This window comes from Nuphar pumila, chromosome 2 (assembly GCF_984573655.1).
Source record: "Nuphar pumila chromosome 2, dmNupPumi1.hap1.1, whole genome shotgun sequence".
Classification (NCBI taxonomy): domain Eukaryota; kingdom Viridiplantae; phylum Streptophyta; class Magnoliopsida; order Nymphaeales; family Nymphaeaceae; genus Nuphar; species Nuphar pumila.
The window spans coordinates 81,715,512-81,738,392 of NC_143250.1; the positions used below are offsets into that span (position 1 = coordinate 81,715,512).

The following is a 22,881-nucleotide window of genomic DNA, read 5'->3' on the forward strand; positions in this document are numbered from 1 at the left end:
TATGAAGACACTTGATCCAGGAGTGCCATGACACATGCTAGGCTGGCCACCCAGGGCAATAAAGGACATTGGCATTTTTGAAGTGTGTGTATTATTGTTCGCAAATGCAGGATAACATAGATACGTATATGTGGACTTACTTGATTTGCCAACACAAAAAAGTTATAAACCAAAGATCAGAAGGATAGTTGGAGATATTGTCTGTGTCGAACCATCCGTGAGAGTGCATCACCATGGACTTCATTGTTAGTCTACCAAAGGCACAAGGTTGTAGTTCAATTCTTGTGGTTGTAGATAGGTTTTCAAAGTATGTTATCTTCATGTCTGCCCCTGTCGCCTGCTCAGCCAATGACACTGCAAAGTTTTTTGTGCAGAATATGCTGAAGTATTAGGGAATACTAGAGAGCATTTTCAGTAATCAAGATGCGCACTTCATTGAAAAGTTTTGGCATGAGGTATTCCAATGGTTAGGGACAAATTTGCATTTCAGTACTAGCGTTCATCCCAGACTAATGGGTAGCACTACAACAAAGCAGCATATTAGCGACGACCACATTCTGTCGCTAATCCGTCGCTAACAGGCATAGCGACGGATTAGCGACAACAAGGTGACAGTATGCTTACGTCGCGAATATTTCGACGCTAACTGGCGACGGATTTATTCCGTCGCCAGGTCCGTCGCTAATTGCGACGGACTAACAAGCGTTGTATTCCATCGCTAATCCGCCGGTACTAAACGGCGACCACGGCTTGGCGACAGATTTACTTCTGTCGCTATGCCGTCGCTAGATTTATATGAATAGCGACGGATGGTTCCGTCGCTAATCCGTCGCAAACAAGAAAAAAAATTAAAAAAAAATTATTTGAAAATTAAATATTGAGAACTGTACAATTTATATTTCCTGTAAATAAAAAACAAACCACAAAAAAATTCCATATAACAAGAATCTACAACAATTAATCGTTCCACCTTAAAATTAACAAGTTTAATTATTTACAATTCAACAATTACAATTTGGAAACATAAAAAAATAGAACTTCTTCAACACAGTTCTCTAATCATCGCCAAGATTTTGTGCGTCTTCTTGTTCATTGTCTTTATCTGTCCCTTCAGCTCTACTACGCTGATTATCGCTAGCAGCCTACACAAGAAATGAACAGTCAATATTGATAAATAAAATATAATGAAATAAATTACACACTATATGTGATTCTATCATGTGTTCATGTGTGATCTAAGGCAATAAAAAAACTCTATATGTGATTCTATCATGCTCATATGTGCTCTAAGGCAGACAAAAAGTTATATATGTGATTCTATCATGCTCATATGTGTGCTAAGGCAGTCAAAAAATTGAATATGTGATTATAGCATGTTCATATGTGTTCTAAGGCAGCTAGAAAAACTCTATATATGATTCTACCATGCTCAGATGTGCTTTAAGGCAGGCAAAAAACTATATATGTGATTCGATCATGCTCGTATGTGTGTTAAGGCAGTCAAAAAATTGAATATGTGATTACAGCATGCTCATATGTGCTCTAAGGCAGGCAAAGCAAAAAAATTTATATGTGATTCTATCATAAATGATATATGTTCTAAGGCAGTAAAAAAACTCTATATGTGATTTGTGCATGATCAATTGTGTTTTAAGGTAGTCAAAAAACTGAATATGTGATTATAACATGCTCATATGTGTTCTTAGGCAGTCAAAAAACTGAATATGTGATTATAACATGCTCATATGTGCTCTAAGGCAGGCAAAAAAACTTTATATGTAATTATAATATGCTTATATGTGCTCTAAGGCAATAAAAAAACTCTATATGTGATTCTATCATGCTCATATGTGTGCTAAGGCAGTCAAAAAACTGAATATGTGATTATAACATGCTCATATGTGTTCTTAGGCAGTCAAAAAAGTGAATATGTGATTATAGCATGCTCATATGTGTTCTAAGGCAGTCAAAAAAACTTTATATGTGATTCTATCATGCTCATATGTGTTCTAAGGCAGTCAAAAACACTTTATATGTGATTCTATCATGCTCATATGTGTTCTTAGGCAGACAAAAAACTGAATATGTGATTATAGCATGCTCATAAGTGCTCTAAGGCAGGCAAAAAAATTTATATGTGATTATAGCATTCTCATATGTGCTCTAAGGCAATAAAAAAACTCTATATGTTATTATAGCATGCTCATATGTGCTCTAAGGCAGACAAAAAACTCTATATCTGATTCTATCATGCTCATATGTGCTCTAAGGCAGGCAAAAAGTTATATATGTGATTTGATTATGCTCATATGTGTTCTAAGGCAGACAAAAAACTGAATATGTGATTATACTTGAGAGGGACCTGTAATCAAAGATCCCCTATTCAGAACAAGATTGTTGATCTCATTTCAGAGAAAGGGGGCGACGGTGTCATGAAAGTAGTTATTCAGTGATTTTGTAACGATCTGGCGTACATCATCACCAGAAAGAATAGTCTGCTGCTTAGAGCTTATGTCGGCGCAAGAAGTCGGTGAGCCGTAACTGGAAGAAAAAATAACTGGTGAAGTGTTCATATTACTCCCAAACCCGAACACGCGACCTTTTTTGGGTTCACCTGCTGCAGTCACCCATGCTGTAGGATCAAATGATGGATGCTGAGTAGCGTCATCGCCATATCGCTCTACCATCTGTTGCTCATATGCCTCCTACAAAATAATGTTTAAAGTCTTCATTAATAATTAATGATAGCATTATGATAACTTGCATATATATTGCAATGATTATTAATAGAATTAATACATACCGTTGTCGTTCTCGCCTTCTCTGATACGAAGACTCCCGTGGTCTTCCGTTTATGTGTTTCAACAAACACATCCTTATATGGTACACTGCCTCCTTTTTCTGCTTCCTACGAAGTTAAATGACAAAAAATTTAGTACACAAGTTTGCAACAATACTTATAAAATTAATATTATATATTGATGAGTTACCATTTTCTTTAGGTGGCTCCCAAATGTCTTAGATCCACCTGTGTGTAGATGGGCTTCGGGCATCTTCGATCGATTTTGTGCAGCCTTCACAGAGTGATTTCTAAATGCATCTCTCGCCCACTTATCGCACATTTCATCCCAGTAATCTCTCCTGATAGTAATAGGACCATGGCCCTTCCACAGTAATGGATCATCTACTACGCCAGATGCTTTTTTTGCTGCAGTCTTCATAGTGTGCAGCATGTCTGCAAATCGATTGGCAGCCACCTTCTGCCACACCTTCCTTGCATCATTTTCTTCCACCGTAGTTGCGAAGCGATTCGAAGCCTACAAATATTTTCAGAAAGTTAGTAGACATTACTTAAATAAATTAAATATGAAACACATTAACTATGAAGAACAACTATATACCATGAATGAGGACCACAATCTGTCTAACACCTCCTTTGGGTACTCTTTCCATTGAGCAACCGGTCCTGGTAGATGTTGAAGAAGTGCATTCCTAATCTCTCGTACTACTTGTAGCTCAAACCTCGTGCTGCACATGAATTGTTACACAGTAAATATCAATATAAAATATTTATAAGATATGCAATAATTGAAAACAAAATACTTACGGTCGATTATCGATATACACTATTCGAATGAGTCTTCTTGTGACAGCCTGAGAAGACCCTGTTTCCTGTGTTGGCTATTGACTTGTGTGATCAACTGGTGTAGGTGGGTCGTGTAAAGGCACAACATCATCTGTAAAAAATACGTTAGAAATTCTCAGAATGCGCATTTTTACTAATCAAGCATCCAATTAGTTATATGATATACCTATCACAGGAGCCCGTGAAGATGAAGGTTGAGCCTGGCTACTACTGGATGAGCGACCACTATAACCTCCACAAACCATATTCTAACAAATAACATATGTCATACAATACATTCAAATAATTCACATCAAGTATTACAATGCATTCAAGTTATTCACATCAAGCATTGCAATGCATTCAAATCATTCGCATCAAGTATTACAATGCATTCAAATAATTCAAATCATTCACATCAAGTATTGCAATAATTCAAATCATTCGTTGCATAAATTATAATACATTCAAATAATTGAAATCATTCACATCAAGTATTGCAATGCATTCGAATCATTCATATCAAGTATTACAATACATTCAAATAATTCAAATCATTCACATCAAGTATTACAATGCATTCAAATCATTCGTATCAAGTATCACAATACATTCAAATAAAATTTTTAATCATTTACATCAAGTGTTGCAATACAACTCATGCATTTGCATCAAGTATTATAATACATTCAAATAATTCAAATCATTCACATCAAGTATTGCAATGCATTTGAATCATTCGTATCAAGTATTACAATATATTCAAATAAAATTTTTAATCATTCACACCAAGTATTGCAATGCATTCGAATCATTCGTATCAAGTATTACAATACATTCAAATAAAATTTTTAATCATTCACACCAAGTATTGCAATGCATTCGAATCATTCGTATCAAGTATTACAATACATTCAAATAAATTTTTTAATCATTCACACCAAGTATTGCAATACAACTCACATCAAGTACTGCAATGCATTTAAATAGAGATTTATAGTATAAGATTTTGCTCACTAGATTGAGAATTCTTCATTGTCACTAGTTTGACTTTCTTCTTCTTCTTCTTCTTCTTCTTCATTGTTTGCCCATCCACTTGGTACATCATTTTGATCACATTCCTCTATGAATGTTTCATCGGCCAATAGAGATATGACATACATATCATGCGCAACATCGTGACCATAAGCGAAGTCATAGACATCATCTGATTGATAGTAATCGTTGTCTTCAGCTAACTCATCTTCTTGTAACTGATCATACTCGGGGTATAGTTTGGACTTCACCTTGCAAACTGCCCACCATTCATTTTTATCTGACTTTTTTATACTCGGATATGAAGTATAATAAACTTGTTGAGCTCGCAAGGCTAATATGAATGGTTCATATGTTTCAAACCTGGATTTATGTTTCACCTCCACAATGCCTGAAGCTTTGTCGAGTCTTGTTGCAGTTGGATCAAACCAATGACACTTGAATATCGTAACTCTATTATTAATGCCTAAGTAAGTCAACTCCATTATTTCCTCTATAACACCGTAGTAATCATGTTCATTTTCACTGTAGCTGCTACCCTTGACACACACGCCACTATTTATCGTTGATTTGTTTATACCGTAGTCTTTTGTATGAAATCGATAACCATTTACGATATACCCATTGTACCATTGCACAACTTTGGTCAGACCATTTTCTAAATCACATATTCCTTGATCTTTAACATCACCATGGCGAACCTACGCACAGACATAAACAATGATTGTGATCACGATCAATTAAGTAACTTAATGTTGTTTATAAGTACAAAATTTACGTTAGCTTATTTACCAACTGTTTCAACCACTCCACAAACTTAGTTTCACGTTCTTTTTGTACTTCTGCATCAGTGAGATGTGAAACTTCGCTTTGCAACTCCAGATCAAATCGTCTGCAAACCACAAATACTTATATTACCGAGCCATGTATCCATATATAGAACATAAAAGAATTTATAATTGAGTTGCATATACATATACTTACTCGATGTATGGGTCGATCGCTGAGCAATTAAAAAGAATATAGATGTGTGCTGCATCTTGCTCTCGATCTGTCAATAGCCTTGATCGACAACTACCAAATGCATGCCCAAGTGGTTGAAATATCAACAGCTTGTCAGCTACAATTACTTGTTCTCCATCATCGTTACGGGGCGGGCATGTGTAACGTGTTGGAATATGAGGTTCAAAGTACATAGATGAGAAATTTGAAATCTCTTCTAAAGTGTACGCCTCACAAATAGAGCCTTCTACTCTTGCTTTATTACGAATCTTTTGTTTTAGGTCGAACATGCATCTGACAAGAATATACATTTCAAATTTTAAATATCTGTCATTAAAGAGACAAATATAAAAAAACATATACCTTTCAAATGGGTACATCCATCGATATTGCACAGGGCCACCAACCCTTAGTTCATATGACAGAAGTATGATCAAATGTTTCATAACATCGAAAAATGCTGGCGGAAATATCTTTTCTTTGCAGACAAACAGTGGTGATGACAGAGTCCTCGAGATTCTTTATATCTGATACAACTACCTCTGATGCGCACAATGTTCTGAAAAATCCGCTCAACTCAGACAATACCCTCCATATAGGTTTGTCTAACATATCATGGAATGATAGGGGTATCAATCGTTGCATAAAGATATGACAATCATGGCTCTTCAACCCATATAACTGTCCATCGTCAATCTTCACAGTCCGAGCAATGTTAGAGACATGTCCATCTAAAAATCTCAGTTGTCTCAACCATTGACATACATGTTTTATTTGATCAGGTCCGAGCACGTACTTTGCCTTTGGTTTCAGTATTTTGCCATTATACTCTTTGAGTTTCAATTCTGATCTTTTACATATTAATTTTAAATTCATACGGGCCTTCGGATTATCCTTTGTTTTTCCTTTAATATTCAATATTGTATTGAACACATTATCAAACACATTTTTCTCTACATGCATCACATCCAAATTATGTCGTATCAATAGGGTCGGCCAATACGGTAGTTCCCAAAAAATAGATTTCTTCGTCCAATTGTGATCCTTCCAAAATCCATGGAAGGGTGTAGGACTGCGGGCATCTGTTAATACATCTGGAAAGTATCACAATCTTCTTAGAATCTCTATGTCGAACAATCTTGAGGATGGACCTTCTGTTTTAGTTGTGCCTGCTTTAAACGCATTTTTTTGTCGTCGGAATGGATGATCGCTGGGTAGAAATCGACGATGGCACTCAAACCAGCAAGGCTTCCTTCCATGCCTCAATCTAAAAGCTTTGGAATCCTCCATGCAGTACGGACAAGCCAACCTCCCATGTGTGCTCCAACCAGATAACATACCATATGCAGGAAAGTCACTGATTGTCCATAAAACAACGGCCTTCATGTTGAAAATTTATTTTTTGTGGGCATCATACGTGGTAACACTGTCATCCCACAGTACTTTTAGTTCATAAATCAATGGCCTTAGATATACATCAAGATTTTGGCCAGGTGAGGTCGGACCAGGGATCAACAGAGACAAGAAAAGATTTGGACGTTTCATACACAAGCTTGGTGGAAGGTTGTATGGAGTTACAAATACTGGCCAACATGAGTATGAAGTTGATCTACCCCCAAATAGATTAAATCCATCTGTACATAGACCGAATCTAACATTTCGCACTTCCATTGCGAAGTTCTGATGAGTACAATCAAAGTGCTTCCAAGCTTCAGCGTCAACAGGATGCGTGATCTTGTTTTCATCGTGTCAAACTTTATTTGCATGCCATCTCATGTGTTTAGCTGTCCTTGAAGACATATACAATCGCTGCAATCTAGAGTGATAGGAAAGTAGCTGAGCGACTTATATAAAACTTCTTTTGATCTCGTGCTACCATTGCCTCTTGTCTTTGGCTTGAACCGAGGATGCCCACATGACGGGCATGATATGTTGTTTTCCTGCTCCTTGAAATACAACATGCAGTGATTTGGACAAGCATCAATCTTTTTGTAACCCATACCTAAAGCGTTGACCATAACTTTCGCACGATAGAAATTTTGTGGCAATTTCTCATCTTTGGGCAACATACTCTTCACAATCATGCACAAACGGTCAAAACATGATTGACTCAAATTATACTCGGACTTCAAATTCATTAGTTGAAGAACTGCAGACAAGATAGTGTGACTCTCACAACCGTTCCAAAGTGGCTTATCAGCATCTCTAAGTAAATCATAAAATCTACTAGCTGCATCGTTTGGTGATTCTTTATCTACGACAGTTCTTACATCACTAGAACTCATAGCAGAACCCAGTTCTGTTCCTGCTGCATCAAATATCAAATTCGTATATGGATTATCGTGCACCACATTCACCCGTGCATCAAAATCGTTTCTAAATTCTTCTCCATGAAACATTCAGTTCTGATAATCACTCACAAAACCCTTCCTGTATAGGTGATGTCTAACGCCATGAGGTTTTACAAATCGATTATTCTTACAAATCTTGCAGGGACACCTAATCCGACCTGTGGGATCTACTGTACTGACACTTGTCGTTGCAAATTCAATAAAACTGTCAACACCATCCATATATTCATGCGATAACTCATTGTCCACTATCCTACGGTACATCCATTCACGGTTTGCAGTCATTTTGTCGTATGATGTTACGAATAGTATCCTAACCAGTTAAAAGAGAACCATCAGAATGCTATGATGAACAAAATATCAAATTTATCATACAATATATGATGTCATACAATCACAATAATTATGATGCATGCATTGATAACTTAATATTTTCATGTGCAAACTATTCATGACATGATACATTCATTTGAAGCATGCTTTCAGTATACAATTTCACATGGAAGACATAATTAAATTGAAAGTAACTACATGCAAGCATGGATACAATCACATCAAACATTGCAATACATCGAAATAATTCATATCAAACAAATGTCAAACATGTACCTGCAGCAAACACACTTCAATATCCCATTAACTACTACCATGCCTAGCATAGACTTCGTACTCCAAAAATAAGAACACTTTCATATTCATACATTAAAATCATGCTCAGCATGATCTCCGAACTCCAACAAAGCAGTCCTAGATATCAACAACTAAGTGAGTGTGTGAACAATAAAGTGTCATATTCAATAAATTAAATAACATGTGATGCGCTTGCATCACTTACTCACCACGGGTATTTACCCGATTTGCATTGTTTTTGTCACTTACTTACCACGGGTGGCGGGGCACAAGTGAGTTACGTTGAGAAATCTGCAAAAAACACTGTGTTAAAATGAAGTCACCACCTGCAGAAAAAAAAACAAGAGGCAGATGCAGTTTCACAGAATGCAGGGGGCGACCCCTTTGCCGAAAATGCAGGGGGGCGACCCCCTGTCGGAAATGCAGGGGGGGCAACCCCCTGCCTGCCGGAAATGCAGGGGGGCCGCCCCCCTGCGACGTGCTGCCGGAAACGCAGGGGGGCGACCCCCTGTCGGAAACGCAGGGGGGCGATGCGACCCCCTACTGCCGGAAACGCAGGGGGTCGACCCCCTGCCGAAAATGCAGGGGGGTCGACCCCCTGCTGCCGGAAATGCAGGGGGGTCGTCCCCCTGCTGCCGGAAATGTTTATCTGCGCGTCGCCGAGCGGTGGCGGGAGGCTGACGGGGAGCGACGACTGGCGAGCGGTGGACGGTGGGGGCCGGATAGAGGCCGACGGGCGGCGGGAAGGAGAGGGCGGCAGGCGGGAGCAAGACAGCGAAACAGGAAAAAGAGAAAGAGGGATGAGATTAGGGATTTACGTGACATTTTGCGACGGCTTAGCGACAAAATAATTCTGTCGCTAAGCCGTCGTAAATCAAAATACCAAACTAGCGACGGAATATATTCTGTCGCTAATCCGTCGCTAATTCGCGACGGATTAGCAACGACACAATTCCTTCTCTAAATCCTTCGCTAAAATGGTTTTCTTGTATTAAGAATTAGCGACAAAAAATTGATGTCGCTAATCCATCACTAATTAGCGATGAATTAACGATAAAAGTTGTTTCCTCGCTAATCTGTCGTGAATTAGCGACAGATTCATGAAGAAAAGTTTCTTTAGCTAATCTGTCGCTAGTTAGCGACAGAACAAATCCGCCACAAATTTCCGTCGCTAATTAACAATTTTCTTGTAGTGGTAGACAGAGCAAATTAATGACATACTAGAGAAATAACTTGGGCACTTTGTGAGTGGGATTGGGTGAACAATCTTTAAAAGAGTGAATCATATGATCATAGTTTGTTTGAAGTTGCAATGAGGCAGCAACCACAAACTCCTCACTCTCTTGCTACACACAAATGTGGGAAAGCATCAAATGCATACCAGCTTGTTAGAAACTGACAGAACCAGACAAAGTTAGCGAAAGTATATTTAAACAAGGCAACAAAACACATGAAGAAATTGATGGATGAGAACGTCGACCTACAAAGTTCAGCTCTGGAGATAAGGTGTTGGTGAAGTTCTACCCTGAGAGCACTATTATCTTTTGGGGTCACCATCAAGGCCTCATTTGTAAATATGATAGCCCATTCACTATCATGAAGCGCGTTAAAAACTTGGCGTACAAGTTGGATTTGCCAGCAGACTTTTAGGTGCATCAAATCTTTCATGTGTCCAACCTGAAGTTGTTCCATGAAGATGAAGGAGACCCACAATGGAGTACATCTCATTATACTCTGATACCATAGTGCACGCATTTAACAACCAACATCCCAAGCAGAAAAACAAAAGTCATCCTCAACCACTCCAACAAATATCTTGACGAGATAAAGAAGTACCTAGTACAGTGGAAAGGTCTACTAGAGGATGAATCTACTTAGGAGAAAGCAGTAAGTATGTGGAAGCACCATAAAATTGTGGAGGAGTACCACTCACGATTGTCGTCGAAGATGATACCAATTTGGCATGGGAGAGCGTTCCAGACCACCAAGCTTTTTACTTTTGTTGCTTGATGTAGTTACTTCTTTTGCTTTCTTTAAGTGCATATAATGGCTTTGGCCTAAGAACCCCTGGGTACAAGGTCATTTCAGGGTTCCTTTGTACTCGTTAACTTGGTAATAGAAGTTTCTGCTTTCTTGATTTTTTCTATGCTTTCTTGTCTCCCCACTCTCTTTATATGATTGTGTGCGTGCGTGTATGGGTGGCAATCGGGTCGGGTTGGTGGGTCGGGTTGGCAGGTCATCATACCTCAACATGAACCCAACCCATTTATTAAACGGGTCGGCTGTGGCAAACACGAACTCGACCCATTTATTAAACGGGTAACTGACACGACATGGTTACCTCGTTTAATAAACGGGTCGGGTCGGGTAAACGGGTTGGCGGGTTGGCATGTCGGGTTCAGGTAAACAGGTAAATGGGCGGGTTGGAGGGTCGGGTTCGGGTAAACGGGTTGGCAGACGATTGGTAAGGGGAGTGGCAAAGCCCAGAGGAACCTTTGTAAATTTGCCTCCTCTAATTGTGGTTGGGAATCACTATCTAAATTGAATAGAACTGAAAAAGGCATTGTTACATACTTGGTTCCCTTGAAAAATGCTCCTTCAACCACCGCCTGTCTGACATTTGTCCCACCCTTGATGATGGTGAAGGCCATGTGTCTGTCCTAGGACGTGCAACCCCTGCTGCCAGACCACACTGTCCCATCATTGTCAACAGGCATACCACCTTGAGTTGGACTGCGCCTTGCACGGTTTGCGATCACAATGTCCTCCACCATCAGGACACGACATTGAGCCTCCCCTGCCCAGGCAGACTCGTCCTCCGCAGGACACAACATTGAACCACCTTCGTTGAGTGGACGCTGCTGCTGTGCGTTCAGTTTGATCCCTCTCCCTGGGCCGCATCAACGTTCGAGCTAATGTGCTCGCCTGAGTCCCTGCTGTCCTCCATTCCGACTGTCTTTGTTTCCATGTCCTCTGTCAGTGGTTCGAAGCGGTTCGTCGGCCTTTGTTTCCGACCATCCTTCCCTTGTAGTTGTAGTATTTGTTTCCGTGTCACCTTCACCTGGTGTTCGGGGTCGGGTTCGGGTAAACGGGTTGACCCTCCCGCCTAACCCGTTTATTAAATGGGTCAGACGGGTTGGCATACCCTAACACGAACCTGACCCCGAACACCAGGTGAAGGTGACCCGGAAACAAATACTACAACTACAAGGGAAGGATGGTCGGAAACAAAGGCCGTCGAACCGCTTCGAACCACTGACGGAGGACATGGAAACAAAGACAATACACAAACCCGTTTAAGCCAAACCCGAACCCAGCTAAGAAGCGGGTTGTCGGGTCGTGTCAGATTTTTCCACCCCTACGTGCGTGCTTGTGCTATTGTGCCCGTGCGCTTGATGAGTGACATTTAGCTCGATTTCTGCTATATGCTTGAAAGGCCGTTCCAATGTTGGGGCACATTGGGGCACATCTCGGGGGCCTTCACTTTTAGCCCACAACGTGGATATTGACTCAAATATTAGTGGTATTGGATTGAGTATTATGCTTAACTTTTAGGCCCTCTTTTTTCTCTCTTTTCCTTTTTCAAATGCCGACTTTCTGCATTACGTTAGCTTTGCTTTACCACCAGACACCCTCCCAACCCTCCCTTATCTTCTCTATCTGTATGAGGAGGTCACTTAGTCTACTGGACATGGTTTAGGCTTGTGCTCAGGACCACAATTCAACTAGCAGGGCTTATGGATCAGTGAACCTGATACATTATTGCTTTTATCTACTTCATAATTTAATGAGGCATAGTTTTTGTGCTCTCAGAAGATCTATGAAATTGGTCCAAGTCATTGCCCCCGTATTTCCATTTCCTTCTTAGTTTTCTTGCGCTATCCTCGCTTTGCTCAACTAGAATGCACCTATTTGTATGTTGTGGTGGCATGATTTGGTCATACTTCTATCTTAAATGCCAAAGGAGCCCTTCCCTACGCGTGCATGCATGTGCTTGTGTGTGATCATCATGGTTCTTTTGATAACTAGGTGGGCCTGCAAGGCTACTCAGTTCGTTTCCTATTCTGTGGTGGACCAGGATTGAAGTTGCAGCACTGAAGCCAACATTTAACTTATCACAATTTGTAGCTTTGGCCTTGTCATAGTCAATCAGGATTTCACAGGACAACCAATGCTTCGTGCTTTCCACATGTCACAGTTGTGGGCTTGACACAGATGTGGTATATCCTACGTCACTATTCCGCCTATGCTCGACGGTGAGGAACCATCATAGAAAGAAGAAACTGCCCTCGCATAGTCCACAATGCGAAGAGTGCATTATGACCCGTGGTCGCCTGCCAGGAGGGGGCGGTTCAGGGGGCACTTGAGTCAGCCGCTAGAGTCCCCAACCGTTACAGAACTAATACCTATTCCGTTTAGTACTTCAGGAATTCATAAACAATGTGTATGTGTCTCTCTTCCAACCGTAGGCTGGTTCCCTTGAAGAGAATCTCTTCTATGTGCAGTACCATATGACAGTCTCTTTAACTTTAGATAGAACTATGCCTGTGAACATTGGTGGTTCTTATTTTTCAGTTTTTTCTGTGGGGCTTTGGCCCTTCAGGTACATCTGGACCATGATAAGCCAGTCAGTCTAGATCGAACAAGGCCTTGTGGCAGTAATTTGAGAGAGAGAGAGAGAGAGAATGTCTTGTCAAAATAATGTTCTGTCACTACCTACTCGCAGGAACTCTCAAAAGGATCAAGTTCCACTCTAGTCCCCGACTTTATCCTTCAGTGCATGCATGCATCTGTTACCGGCGATGAACCTCGTGTTCCATAAGGCAAGGAATAGTAATCATGTTCATTGCCGCCCAAAAAAGATCTCACATTGCCTCTCCAAAAAACCCACTTTTGGTTCTTTAAATATAAAGAAAATTCCCCCACAAAATTGGCCTCAATAGTGTTGCTTTCTAAGTATAGCTCGTTTTGTAGTCTTCTAGGTGGTTGGTGTATTATTATATATCAATTTGAAATAATTCAAAGAAATATAAAGACAGATATTACATACTAATGAGCATTAAATTCCATGACTAAGATAATATACAAAAATCACACACAACAGAGAGTGGATGGGTGGCAGGCTTATGTGCAACGTGCACATGCATACATTGGTGGTCCAGTTTGGTTGGTAGTGTGAAACAAGCCACTTTAGAATCTACCAAGAATTTGTCCCCATGTTTGAGCCTTAACCAAAAGGGTTTCCAGCAGAAAATTCATCTTCATCCATCTTCCATAGTGAGTCGCAGCAGTACTCCCACAAAGGAGAAGCCATTGATGTGCAAGAAAGCATGCTTCCTTCTTCCTTCTCACCCTCATAAACGGGAAAACTAAGCATTTCCGAGGCTGTGAATTCCTTCCACATCTGCTCCATGAAGCTTCCTCTGCTACCCTCTGCTGGCTCTGTGCATACGACATCCTTCTGACTCATCTCGCTCGAACCTCCTCCACATTTTGAATTTTCTAGTATGGAGGCCCCGGCTTCTAACTCAGACCTCACTTGCTGCTGATCTGATGTCAAACAAGACAGTGATGATGATGAAGCTGAAGATGAAGATGAAGATGAAGACAGACACAAATTCTGGTTACGTTCTTGGGCCTTTTTCCTCATATGTGTCCTCCAGTAGTTCTTGATCTCATTGTCTGTGCGGCCTGGCAATTTCCTGGCAATCCTTGACCACCTGCAAGCTATTTTGCTCACTACCGTGCTTGAAAAACCATCACAAACTCGAAACTATGACTCTCTTTCATACTTTTGGAGATATTGGCCAAGCTCAAATGGGATTCTGTTGAGTCCTGCATAATCATGATACTATTGCAACTTGTGTGCATCATAGCAAGAAAAACAAACTCTAGAATCTTCCAATATTATTTGTAAACTGTTACAACTTACAACCATGGTTAATTCAAGGACTCATCCAAATTGAAACCTGTCATAAGAACACGGCGTTCGGACACGGGACACATTATTTCATTTAATTTTCTACTAAAAACAAGGGGACATGACTATGGGTAAGTTGGAGCATCCCTGTGACATAAGTTGAACCATGGAATAAAAGTTGTATTACTAGAAACCAGAAAATCGAAGTTCCAGAATTTGATGTTTAAAAGTTGTATATCTAGCTTCATATCATTAATACTTAATGGCAATGATTAAGAACTAGTTGATTGAGACCATCAAGTTTGATGCATGCCAGTAGTAGCAAAAGACAGACCTGTTGCCCCAACTAGCATGGAGCTCAAGGACCAAGCGTTCCTCCTGAGGGTTCATCCTTCCACGTCTGAGGTCAGGTCTGAGGTAGTTAACCCAACGCAGCCTGCAGCTCTTGCCTGTCCTGTTCAGACCTACAGCAAAAATTCAAGAGGGGTTAAACCCTGAAAACCCCCACCAGCATGGGCTCAGCTCCAAATTTAAGTCTACCTAGCAGTGAGTCACCCTCCTCCCCTCAAACCTGATACTTTTGCTATGAAATCCCAGCGTCTTTCTCCAAAGAGCCCCACGAGGCACACCAGTTGGAGGTCCTCCTGCTCTGTCCATGGACCCTTCCGAATCTGAGCCCCTTCATGCACCACCGCCATACTCTCCCTCTGTCTACCAACCAGACTTATGGCCCAAGTTCTGCTTCTAGGCTGCATATTAATAGTCTCTCTCTCTCTCTCTACATAGCACCAAGAAAATAATTTCCCCTTTGAGTTGCTTCTTTTTCTAAAGGAAACCAACAAATTTGAAATGCAAATAATAGATGGTTATGAGCTGTTAGAGCTGGTAAAATGGTTTCATGCATCACATGATCACAATATGATACTTTTGTAAAAAATATGTCATCAGCTAATGTGGTCCTTAAACCATGTACGAAGGGTTGATTTTGGTAATTTTGTAACAAACAAATGTTAACTTTCAATCATAATAGTAAAAAGATCGCTAGTTGTCTGCCCTTAATTTTTTTTTATTGCAATTTTTGGTGAAAAGAGAAGAACAAATTGCCTCAAATGGTTTCTTATCAGTGTGCAACCTATATGTTGTTTTGCCATCAGTCTTGGGGATGACCCTCTTGACCGATTGGCATATGTCCTTATTGACAAACACCAACCAACCAAGGTTTTTCCTTTTTTTTTTTTTTTGGTCACACAGGGAATTTGTGAAACCCCATGTCCCAAAATTGGTAAAATCAAGACATTTCCAGTAATCTTGCAATTAACTAATATGATAGCCAAAAGTAATCCTTTAATTAACCATGTAACAATATAGAATTCATAGTAAGATAATGTATAATATTGACAACATATTTTTATGCTGTATGTTTAGCATTATGTGGCATTTCATTAATCAAAGTGGGAAATGTCGTCATGATAAATTCAGCCGTTAGATTTGTGGTGGCAAGGAATCCATGAGATGTAGGGATGGACAGTGGCAGATTTGATTGAGAGGGTGGGAGGGGATTTGTGGGGGAGAAGAGATGATAAGAGACGTGACAGTGTGACGTGGAGCACACTAGCCCCCTGTGGTCACTCCACTTATCTCTTCTTGCTTTTCAAATATTTCCTCCCTTTTTCTTTTACCCTTCTTTGCTTTATCTTTTCTCTGTTTGGTTATGGAATTAACCCTGGCATTGGAAATCTGAAAATGTTGGGTTGGGCTTCACTTTCACACAAGATAAGAGGAAGTGAATTTTGACCTTCATTTTTCTTGAAAATGTCTGAGATGTCTTGACAATTTGCTTTTAGGGTGGAAGGCCTCCATGCCATAGCTTTATTGCAAAGTGATAGCTTGACATGTCCAATTGTCATTCAAATGTGCAATTTCTAAATATATTTACAAAGACACGGGTATGACCTGACGCGTAACTGGAGTTCAATGTGAGTTTAAAAAGTTTTTGTAAGATAAGATATGGCAACACGGATGTTTTAATTTGTAATCAATTAAAAAATTTATTTTTTGAAATTTTAATATACCAAATTTTTTTTATTGATATATTATTTAAATTTTCAAATAATATTAAAAATCAAAAATAATGTCAGTGCGTTCCACTCGTGTCACCCATGACATGCCCTCTAAGTTGTGATTGTGACATGCTGATGAGCGAGTCACCACTGGGTCTACAGGGTCCATTTAAATATATTCTCATTATTAAGATTTTTTTGTATTTATTTAGTTTGGATCTTAATTTAGGATATATTTTGTTTTTTTTTTTAGTCTATTAGGGTTTCTAGGGTTTTCCTTTTTCATTATAAATATTCATTGTAGAGAGACAAAGATAAATGAATTATGAGATATTTTCAGTGATTTTTCTGTCAATTTTCTGTTTTTCATACTTTTCTAGTTTCGTAGCTGCGCTAGGATGCCTATTGAATTGTTGCAGGGTTATGGAGAGATCCTCCTGACCACTGCATTCGCATAGGTGCATATACAACAAGATAGTGATGACTGCATATCAAATATCCATCTCACATGTATCCAAAGAAACAGCCGCAATCCAGCAATCAACAGTATGTGCAGGAAACCATTTTTTTTCTTCTGTAGTTCCTTGTATATCAGTCATATAATTTTTTTTTATATATAAAAATGGCTTGTATTGTGTCTGTGTCCATGTGAGTCAACTGATACCTTAAATCAGACTTTGGTGCACCGTGATCCTATTCAAATTGGACACACATATCGACCTGATGCACTTTTACGAAAGTATACTTGCATCGAGTACCAACCTGTACTAACGGTATGAGAAAGTACTAAGGCTTGAACAGAGTTTTCAGTGGACCTACTGATTGCAGAATAAGAGGGATGTAGGACTGGAAGGGTTCTAGTGGGGTACCTGACCTAGCTGAGCCCACCTAGTAGGCTATGTCTAATGTCTATAACCAATTTCAGATTTTGCTTAGATATTCAGATGGACCTGGCAAAGGGCTTCCAATATCAAACCATCCAAATTGGATTAGAAATGTTATGTTTAGGGGTGGCCATGGGCCCTGCACGATTAGGGCCCAACTCATGTCTTGGCCCGAGCCCAGCCCAACTCAGTTATACTCGAGCTCAGGCCAGGCGCTTTAGGCCTGACCCAGTTAACAGGCTGGGCCTGTCAGGCTTTGTGTAATTTACATAAGGCCCCAGCCCGATTAGGATCCGATTATCTAATCGGACCCAGGCTGGGTGTCTGACGGAGCCAATAATGCTATGCTCGATTAAATACTTGATTTCTGTTAGACATCTATCTCACATAGGCACAAACACGAATTTACAATTATTTTTTTAAAAAAGGACGAGGATGGGATTTTTAAATTTTTAAATTTATTAAAGATCATTTTAAATATTTTAATATATAAAAAATATATATTTTAAATTACAAATTATTAAAAATAAATATTGTTTGTACATGTCATGGCTAACTACCGCATTTCTTGGTTAACTTTTTCTTCACTCTTAATGAACAGTTTCCTTTTCTCTTTTTAGCATATTTCCATGCATCAAACTAATAAGAAAATCAACCCCAAGTGGTTTGGGGACCTTGGCCACTAGACGGGTGGTCAGGGTTCCATTCCCATAAGCATCAGCCCCTTGCATTAATTAGGACAAGAGGGATAAGGCCCTTGCTCAGCTGAAGCTTGGCGACTCTTTGAGAGCAAGGAGAGAGTCATGGGTTCACACTATCGGGACAACAATCATAAGTACGGAAGACTTAGCTAGCGTGACTAGGTCTTTGATTTTTGATTTTGAGGGTGGTTAATTTCCCTACCTTCATGAAAATAAAAAACCAATATAAAACCAAGGACTAACCGGTTTGATGAATGGTTAGGTCAATGTACTCATAGGTTGGCCTTGACTGAAAATGCTTGGACCAGCTTGGTAATCATAAACCTGTCTTGGTTAACATTTTCTAATGAAGCCTAGAGCATTGTGGTAAACTTTGCTGGTCAGGAGTTGCTACATAGTCTCTCTGTTTTCTTGGTCTTCTCATGATCTCACATTTTCCTTTGCATAACAATTTATTAGCGCCCACAAGGGCTCCATTGAATGTCACCAAGTTAACAAGATGCCAAAAGTTTGAAACCCACATGTGGCATCCCTTGCCACCACTACAAGAAATCTGTGGATTAGCGACAACCTCAATCCGTTGCTAATCCGCCGCTAAACAGTTTAGTAACGGATTAGCGTCGGCTTAGCGATGGATAACTTTCATCGCAAAATTATAATCGTTAATTAGCGACGAAAACTATTTGTCGTACATTTTGTCACTAATTTGCGATAAATTAGTGAATGCCATGATTCGTCGCAAGGTTGTCGTTAATATACGGAGATTTTGGTTTGGTGACGGATTAAAATCTGTTGCTACTTCCTGTTAAAATATAGTTTGCGTATGGATCTGGATCTAGATCCATACACATGTTAAATGAAACACATGCTCAATACAACTTCATTAATGGCATTCTTGTAATATCTATGATATTACAAGGTTCATTGTATATCTGTTTTGTTTTATAAAGTTTAGGGTTTGGAGGTCGAGCCATCGTGTGCCGCCCCAGCCAATTGTGCATCTCTCTCTCTCTCTCTCCCCTTTTTCTGTGCAAGCTGAACCACACAGACATCCATACGAAATTTGTCATGGTATCAGAGCTCGGGGTTGCGGAATCCTATTAGAGGCGTGTTCAGCGAGATCTGAAGAAACAACGTGTTCAGCGAGATCTAAAGAAACAGTTTCTTGCTCCTTCTATGGTGGTGGCGCTACCTGTTTAACACGGTAAGAGAGCACATTTGATTCTAGATTATTCATCGAGGTGAGATAAAAGGCTTGGCTGCTTCTTTCTTCTGCTCTCTCTTCTTCTGCCATCTTTTTTGATATTCTGTTTTCTCTTCTTCCATCTTTCTTTCTCTCATTCTCTCTCTTGATATTCTCTTCAAATCCTGAATATTGATTTTTGTTCTTAAAGGCCTTTCTTCTCGGTTTGGGTTTTCCTTTACCCTAAAAAAAATATATCTCTTTGCCCTCATTTTGGGTTTTATTTTATCCTATATATCGATTTCTGCATCTTCTTTATTACTGAATCGAGATTCACGTGAAACCCTAATTTCACATTTTTTTTTGCTGATTCTCGTTCATCAATGTCTGTCAGTCTTTCCTCAACATCAATGACTGCAGCCACATTGCAGTCATCATTTATAAGTGTTCCCCTCTCTGATTGCAGCCTGTTTGATTCATTTTTTATTGTAGTCACCATTTTTATTCATTCTTTAATTGCAAACAATCTCTTTGATTCCAGAAATTTTTCCTTTCATTTATTGTTATTTTAGTGTTCCCTGTGCAACGCCTATAGGCAGATTATAACAGTTTACACTCTCAAACCTGTTTGTTTCTTTCCATTCGTTTTGTTTGCTTATTCATTGTCTCATTGATATGGATTACTCATCGTCATCCAATCCCTCTGCAAATTTCTTGAGTCAGCTCGTTACAGAAAAACTTACTCATTCTAATTTTTTGACTTGGAAGAGGAAAATCCTTCCTTTTATACGAAGTCAGGATCTCGATGAACATCTGGATGGTTTAGTTCCTATACCACCATGGCTTATTTTGCAGGAAACCAAGGATGAGAAGGGTGACATAATTAACATTTCTATTAAGAATCCAGAGTATACAACTTGGAGGAAGCGGGATCAGTCTTTGGTTGCTTATATTACATCAACACTCTCTCAAGAAGTGTTGGTTACTCTTTCAGATGATTGCACTGTGGCGGATCTGTAGAGTAAGTTGTCTCAGACATACTCTTAGATATCACAAGCCCGAGTTATGTACTTAAAAAATGAATTTCAAAGTTTGAAGAAAGGCTCCATGACAATCATGGAATACATAGGCCGCTTGAAGAGTATTACTCATCAATTGGCGGTTATTGGAAGTGCTATTGCAGATAAAGATAAAGTTCAACAACTTCTCAATGGATTGGGTCTTGATTTTGACATGTTTACCACAACTTTATCATGCCTTCCTCACTTGCCCACTTTTGACGACCTTCAAGCGAAACTTCTCCAGCATGAGATGATTATGAAACAAAGGGCAGAAGGAAATGAATCAGCTCGTCCTCATTCAGTTTTGGCCATGGACACTTCTGTAAGTTTTGGACGAGGGAATGGAGGGCATCAAGGAGGCAGAGACCGCAGACGTTTTGGGCAGGGAGGATGTGGTATCTTGCCTACACCTAATATTTCAGGGGTTTTTAATACAAGGAATCAGAGGAGAGTGCCCACTTGTTTCTTATGTAACAAAAGAGGACATGTGAAAGTTGATTGTTGGTTCAATCTACAGAATAAAGAAAAAATAAACAAAATTGAGAATAAATCAGCTACTACTGTGGACACAAAAGTGCCATCCACAGATGTGCAACAACTTTTGTTATCAACATTGTCACAGATGACGATCAAGCAAAATGAAGAAGGTGAATGGTATGTTGATTCAGGTGCCGCCACACATGTTACAGGTAATGCGGGTAAGTTATCTCACTTATTGCCTTATTTTGAAAAAGGTAGTATAGTTACGGGAGATGGAACTTATCACTCCATTAGTCATACTAGCAATGCACATATCCCTATGTCAAAGTCCTCACTTCACTTGTTCAATGTCCTTCTTGCTTCTAATATTAAAAAGAACATTATTTCTGTAGCTAAACTTGTTGACGATATGAATTCTTTCGTCGAATTTACTCCCTCTTCTGTTTATGTTAAGGATCTACGAACGAAGGAGACGCTCGCTAAGGGGGAGCGACAAGGAAACATGTACGTCTTCAAGGAGATTCCTTTAGTGTCTTCGCCTTCAGTCCCAGACCTCCAGTTGAAGTTGTCCAAGCATTCTTCAGTGTCTTCACCTTCAGAGTATTTGTTTTTCTCTTCATTGGAAGTTTTTAATTCATCTCATTGTAATAAGCCAGATATTTGGCATAGTCGTTTGGGTCATTGTAGTCGGGGTTTCGTTGAAAATCTTGTATCTGATGGTCTCCTTCCAGAGTCTAGTTTATGTTCATTTTTTGATAATAATAATAAATGTTCTTCATGCGAACTTTGCAAAAGCCATGTTCTTCCTTTTCATATTATAAATAAAAGAGCTTCAAAGCCATTTGAGATTATTTGTTCCGATGTTTGGGGACCCACACCTATTCCTTCTTTTTCTGGCAGTCGTTACTATGTTGTCTTTATTGATTCCTATTCCTGTTATACTTGGATATATTTCTTAAAACACAAGCATGAAGTTTTTCAAATATTTCAGGAATTCCATTCAATGGTCAAAACAAAGTTTTCTTGTGATATTGTGCATTTACAATGTGATGGTGGAGGAGAGTATTCATCGAATGAGTTTATTGCCTTTCTTCGGTATAAAGGAATAAGTCGACAGGTTTCTTGCCCTCATACTCCTCAACAAAATGGGGTTGCGAAGAGGAAACACAGGCATATTGTCGAGAGCGTGATGAGCATGTTACATGATAGCAATGTGCCCGTTAGTCTCTGGACAGAAGTTTTTCACACATCTGTTCTTATCATAAATCGTCTTCCTATGTCACTTTTGGATCAGAAATCTCCCTATTGTACTTTATTTGGGCAACATCCCTCTTACGATGAGCTACGTGTTTTTGGTTGTGTATGTTATGTACATATTGATTCATCTCTATGAAATAAGTTTCAGGACAAGGCTGTCAAGTGCAGATTTGTTGGGTATGCAGATGAATACAAAGGTTATCGATGCTATGACCCTACTACAAAACGTATTAGGACCTCCAGAAATATTGTTTTTGACGAACGAAATTTTCAAGTCAATGACTCTGCAGCGTTGCCATCTCGAGAATTAGAAGTATATGATCCATGGATGAGCGCAGATCTTTTTGCTAATACAGGAGAAACATGTCAAACAAATTGTCCTTCCTTTGACTTGAGTAGGGAGTTGAATGACTCACAGATGCATGTTGAATTATCTCCAGTTGAGTCTCCAGTTGAGCCACCCCCAGTAGAACGCTTCTCTGGACAGATATACACTAGACGAGACAAAAATACAGAGCCGAGGAATGTGGAAAGCATCGCCAATGATCCGGCTCAAAGGCCGTCACGCATTAAGCATCCTATTCAACGATGGGTGAGTTATGAGACCTTCTCCCTTGATTTCCAGTTGTTTATGTCTCAGCTGACAAAACAGGATTAACTCACTTGTTTTAATCAAGCTCTTCAATCCCGTC

General features: G+C 39.6%; 1 protein-coding gene across 2 annotated transcripts; it reads right to left on the reverse strand.

Annotated features, from left to right (window-relative positions):
- Positions 1 to 13,629: 13,629 nt before the first annotated feature.
- LOC149845848 (myb-related protein MYBAS2-like) lies at positions 13,630 to 15,282 on the reverse strand. Of its 2 annotated transcripts, XM_089996044.1 has the most exons (3): positions 15,135 to 15,282; positions 14,898 to 15,027; positions 13,630 to 14,363 (listed from the first exon to the last, which is right to left on the reverse strand). In XM_089996044.1, exons 1-3 carry the CDS (start codon positions 15,259 to 15,261, stop codon positions 13,871 to 13,873), a joined length of 750 nt encoding a protein of 249 aa, XP_089852170.1. In that variant the 5' UTR covers positions 15,262 to 15,282; the 3' UTR covers positions 13,630 to 13,870. The 2 variants fall into 2 exon arrangements, 1 of the variants encoding a protein (XP_089852170.1); XR_016430234.1 differs by having other exon boundaries at positions 13,630 to 15,027; positions 15,104 to 15,269.
- Positions 15,283 to 22,881: the final 7,599 nt, after the last annotated feature.

Coding starts and splice junctions, on each gene's coding strand:
- LOC149845848 (XM_089996044.1), bottom strand. CDS start 15,261: ATGGCGGTGGTGCATGAAGGGGCTCAGATTCGGAAGGGTCCATGGACA. Junction 15,028..15,134: donor TTTCATAGCAAAAGTATCAG/GTTTGAGGGGAG, acceptor TTTTTGCTGTAG/GTCTGAACAGGACAGGCAAG. Junction 14,364..14,897: donor CATGCTAGTTGGGGCAACAG/GTCTGTCTTTTG, acceptor AATAGCTTGCAG/GTGGTCAAGGATTGCCAGGA.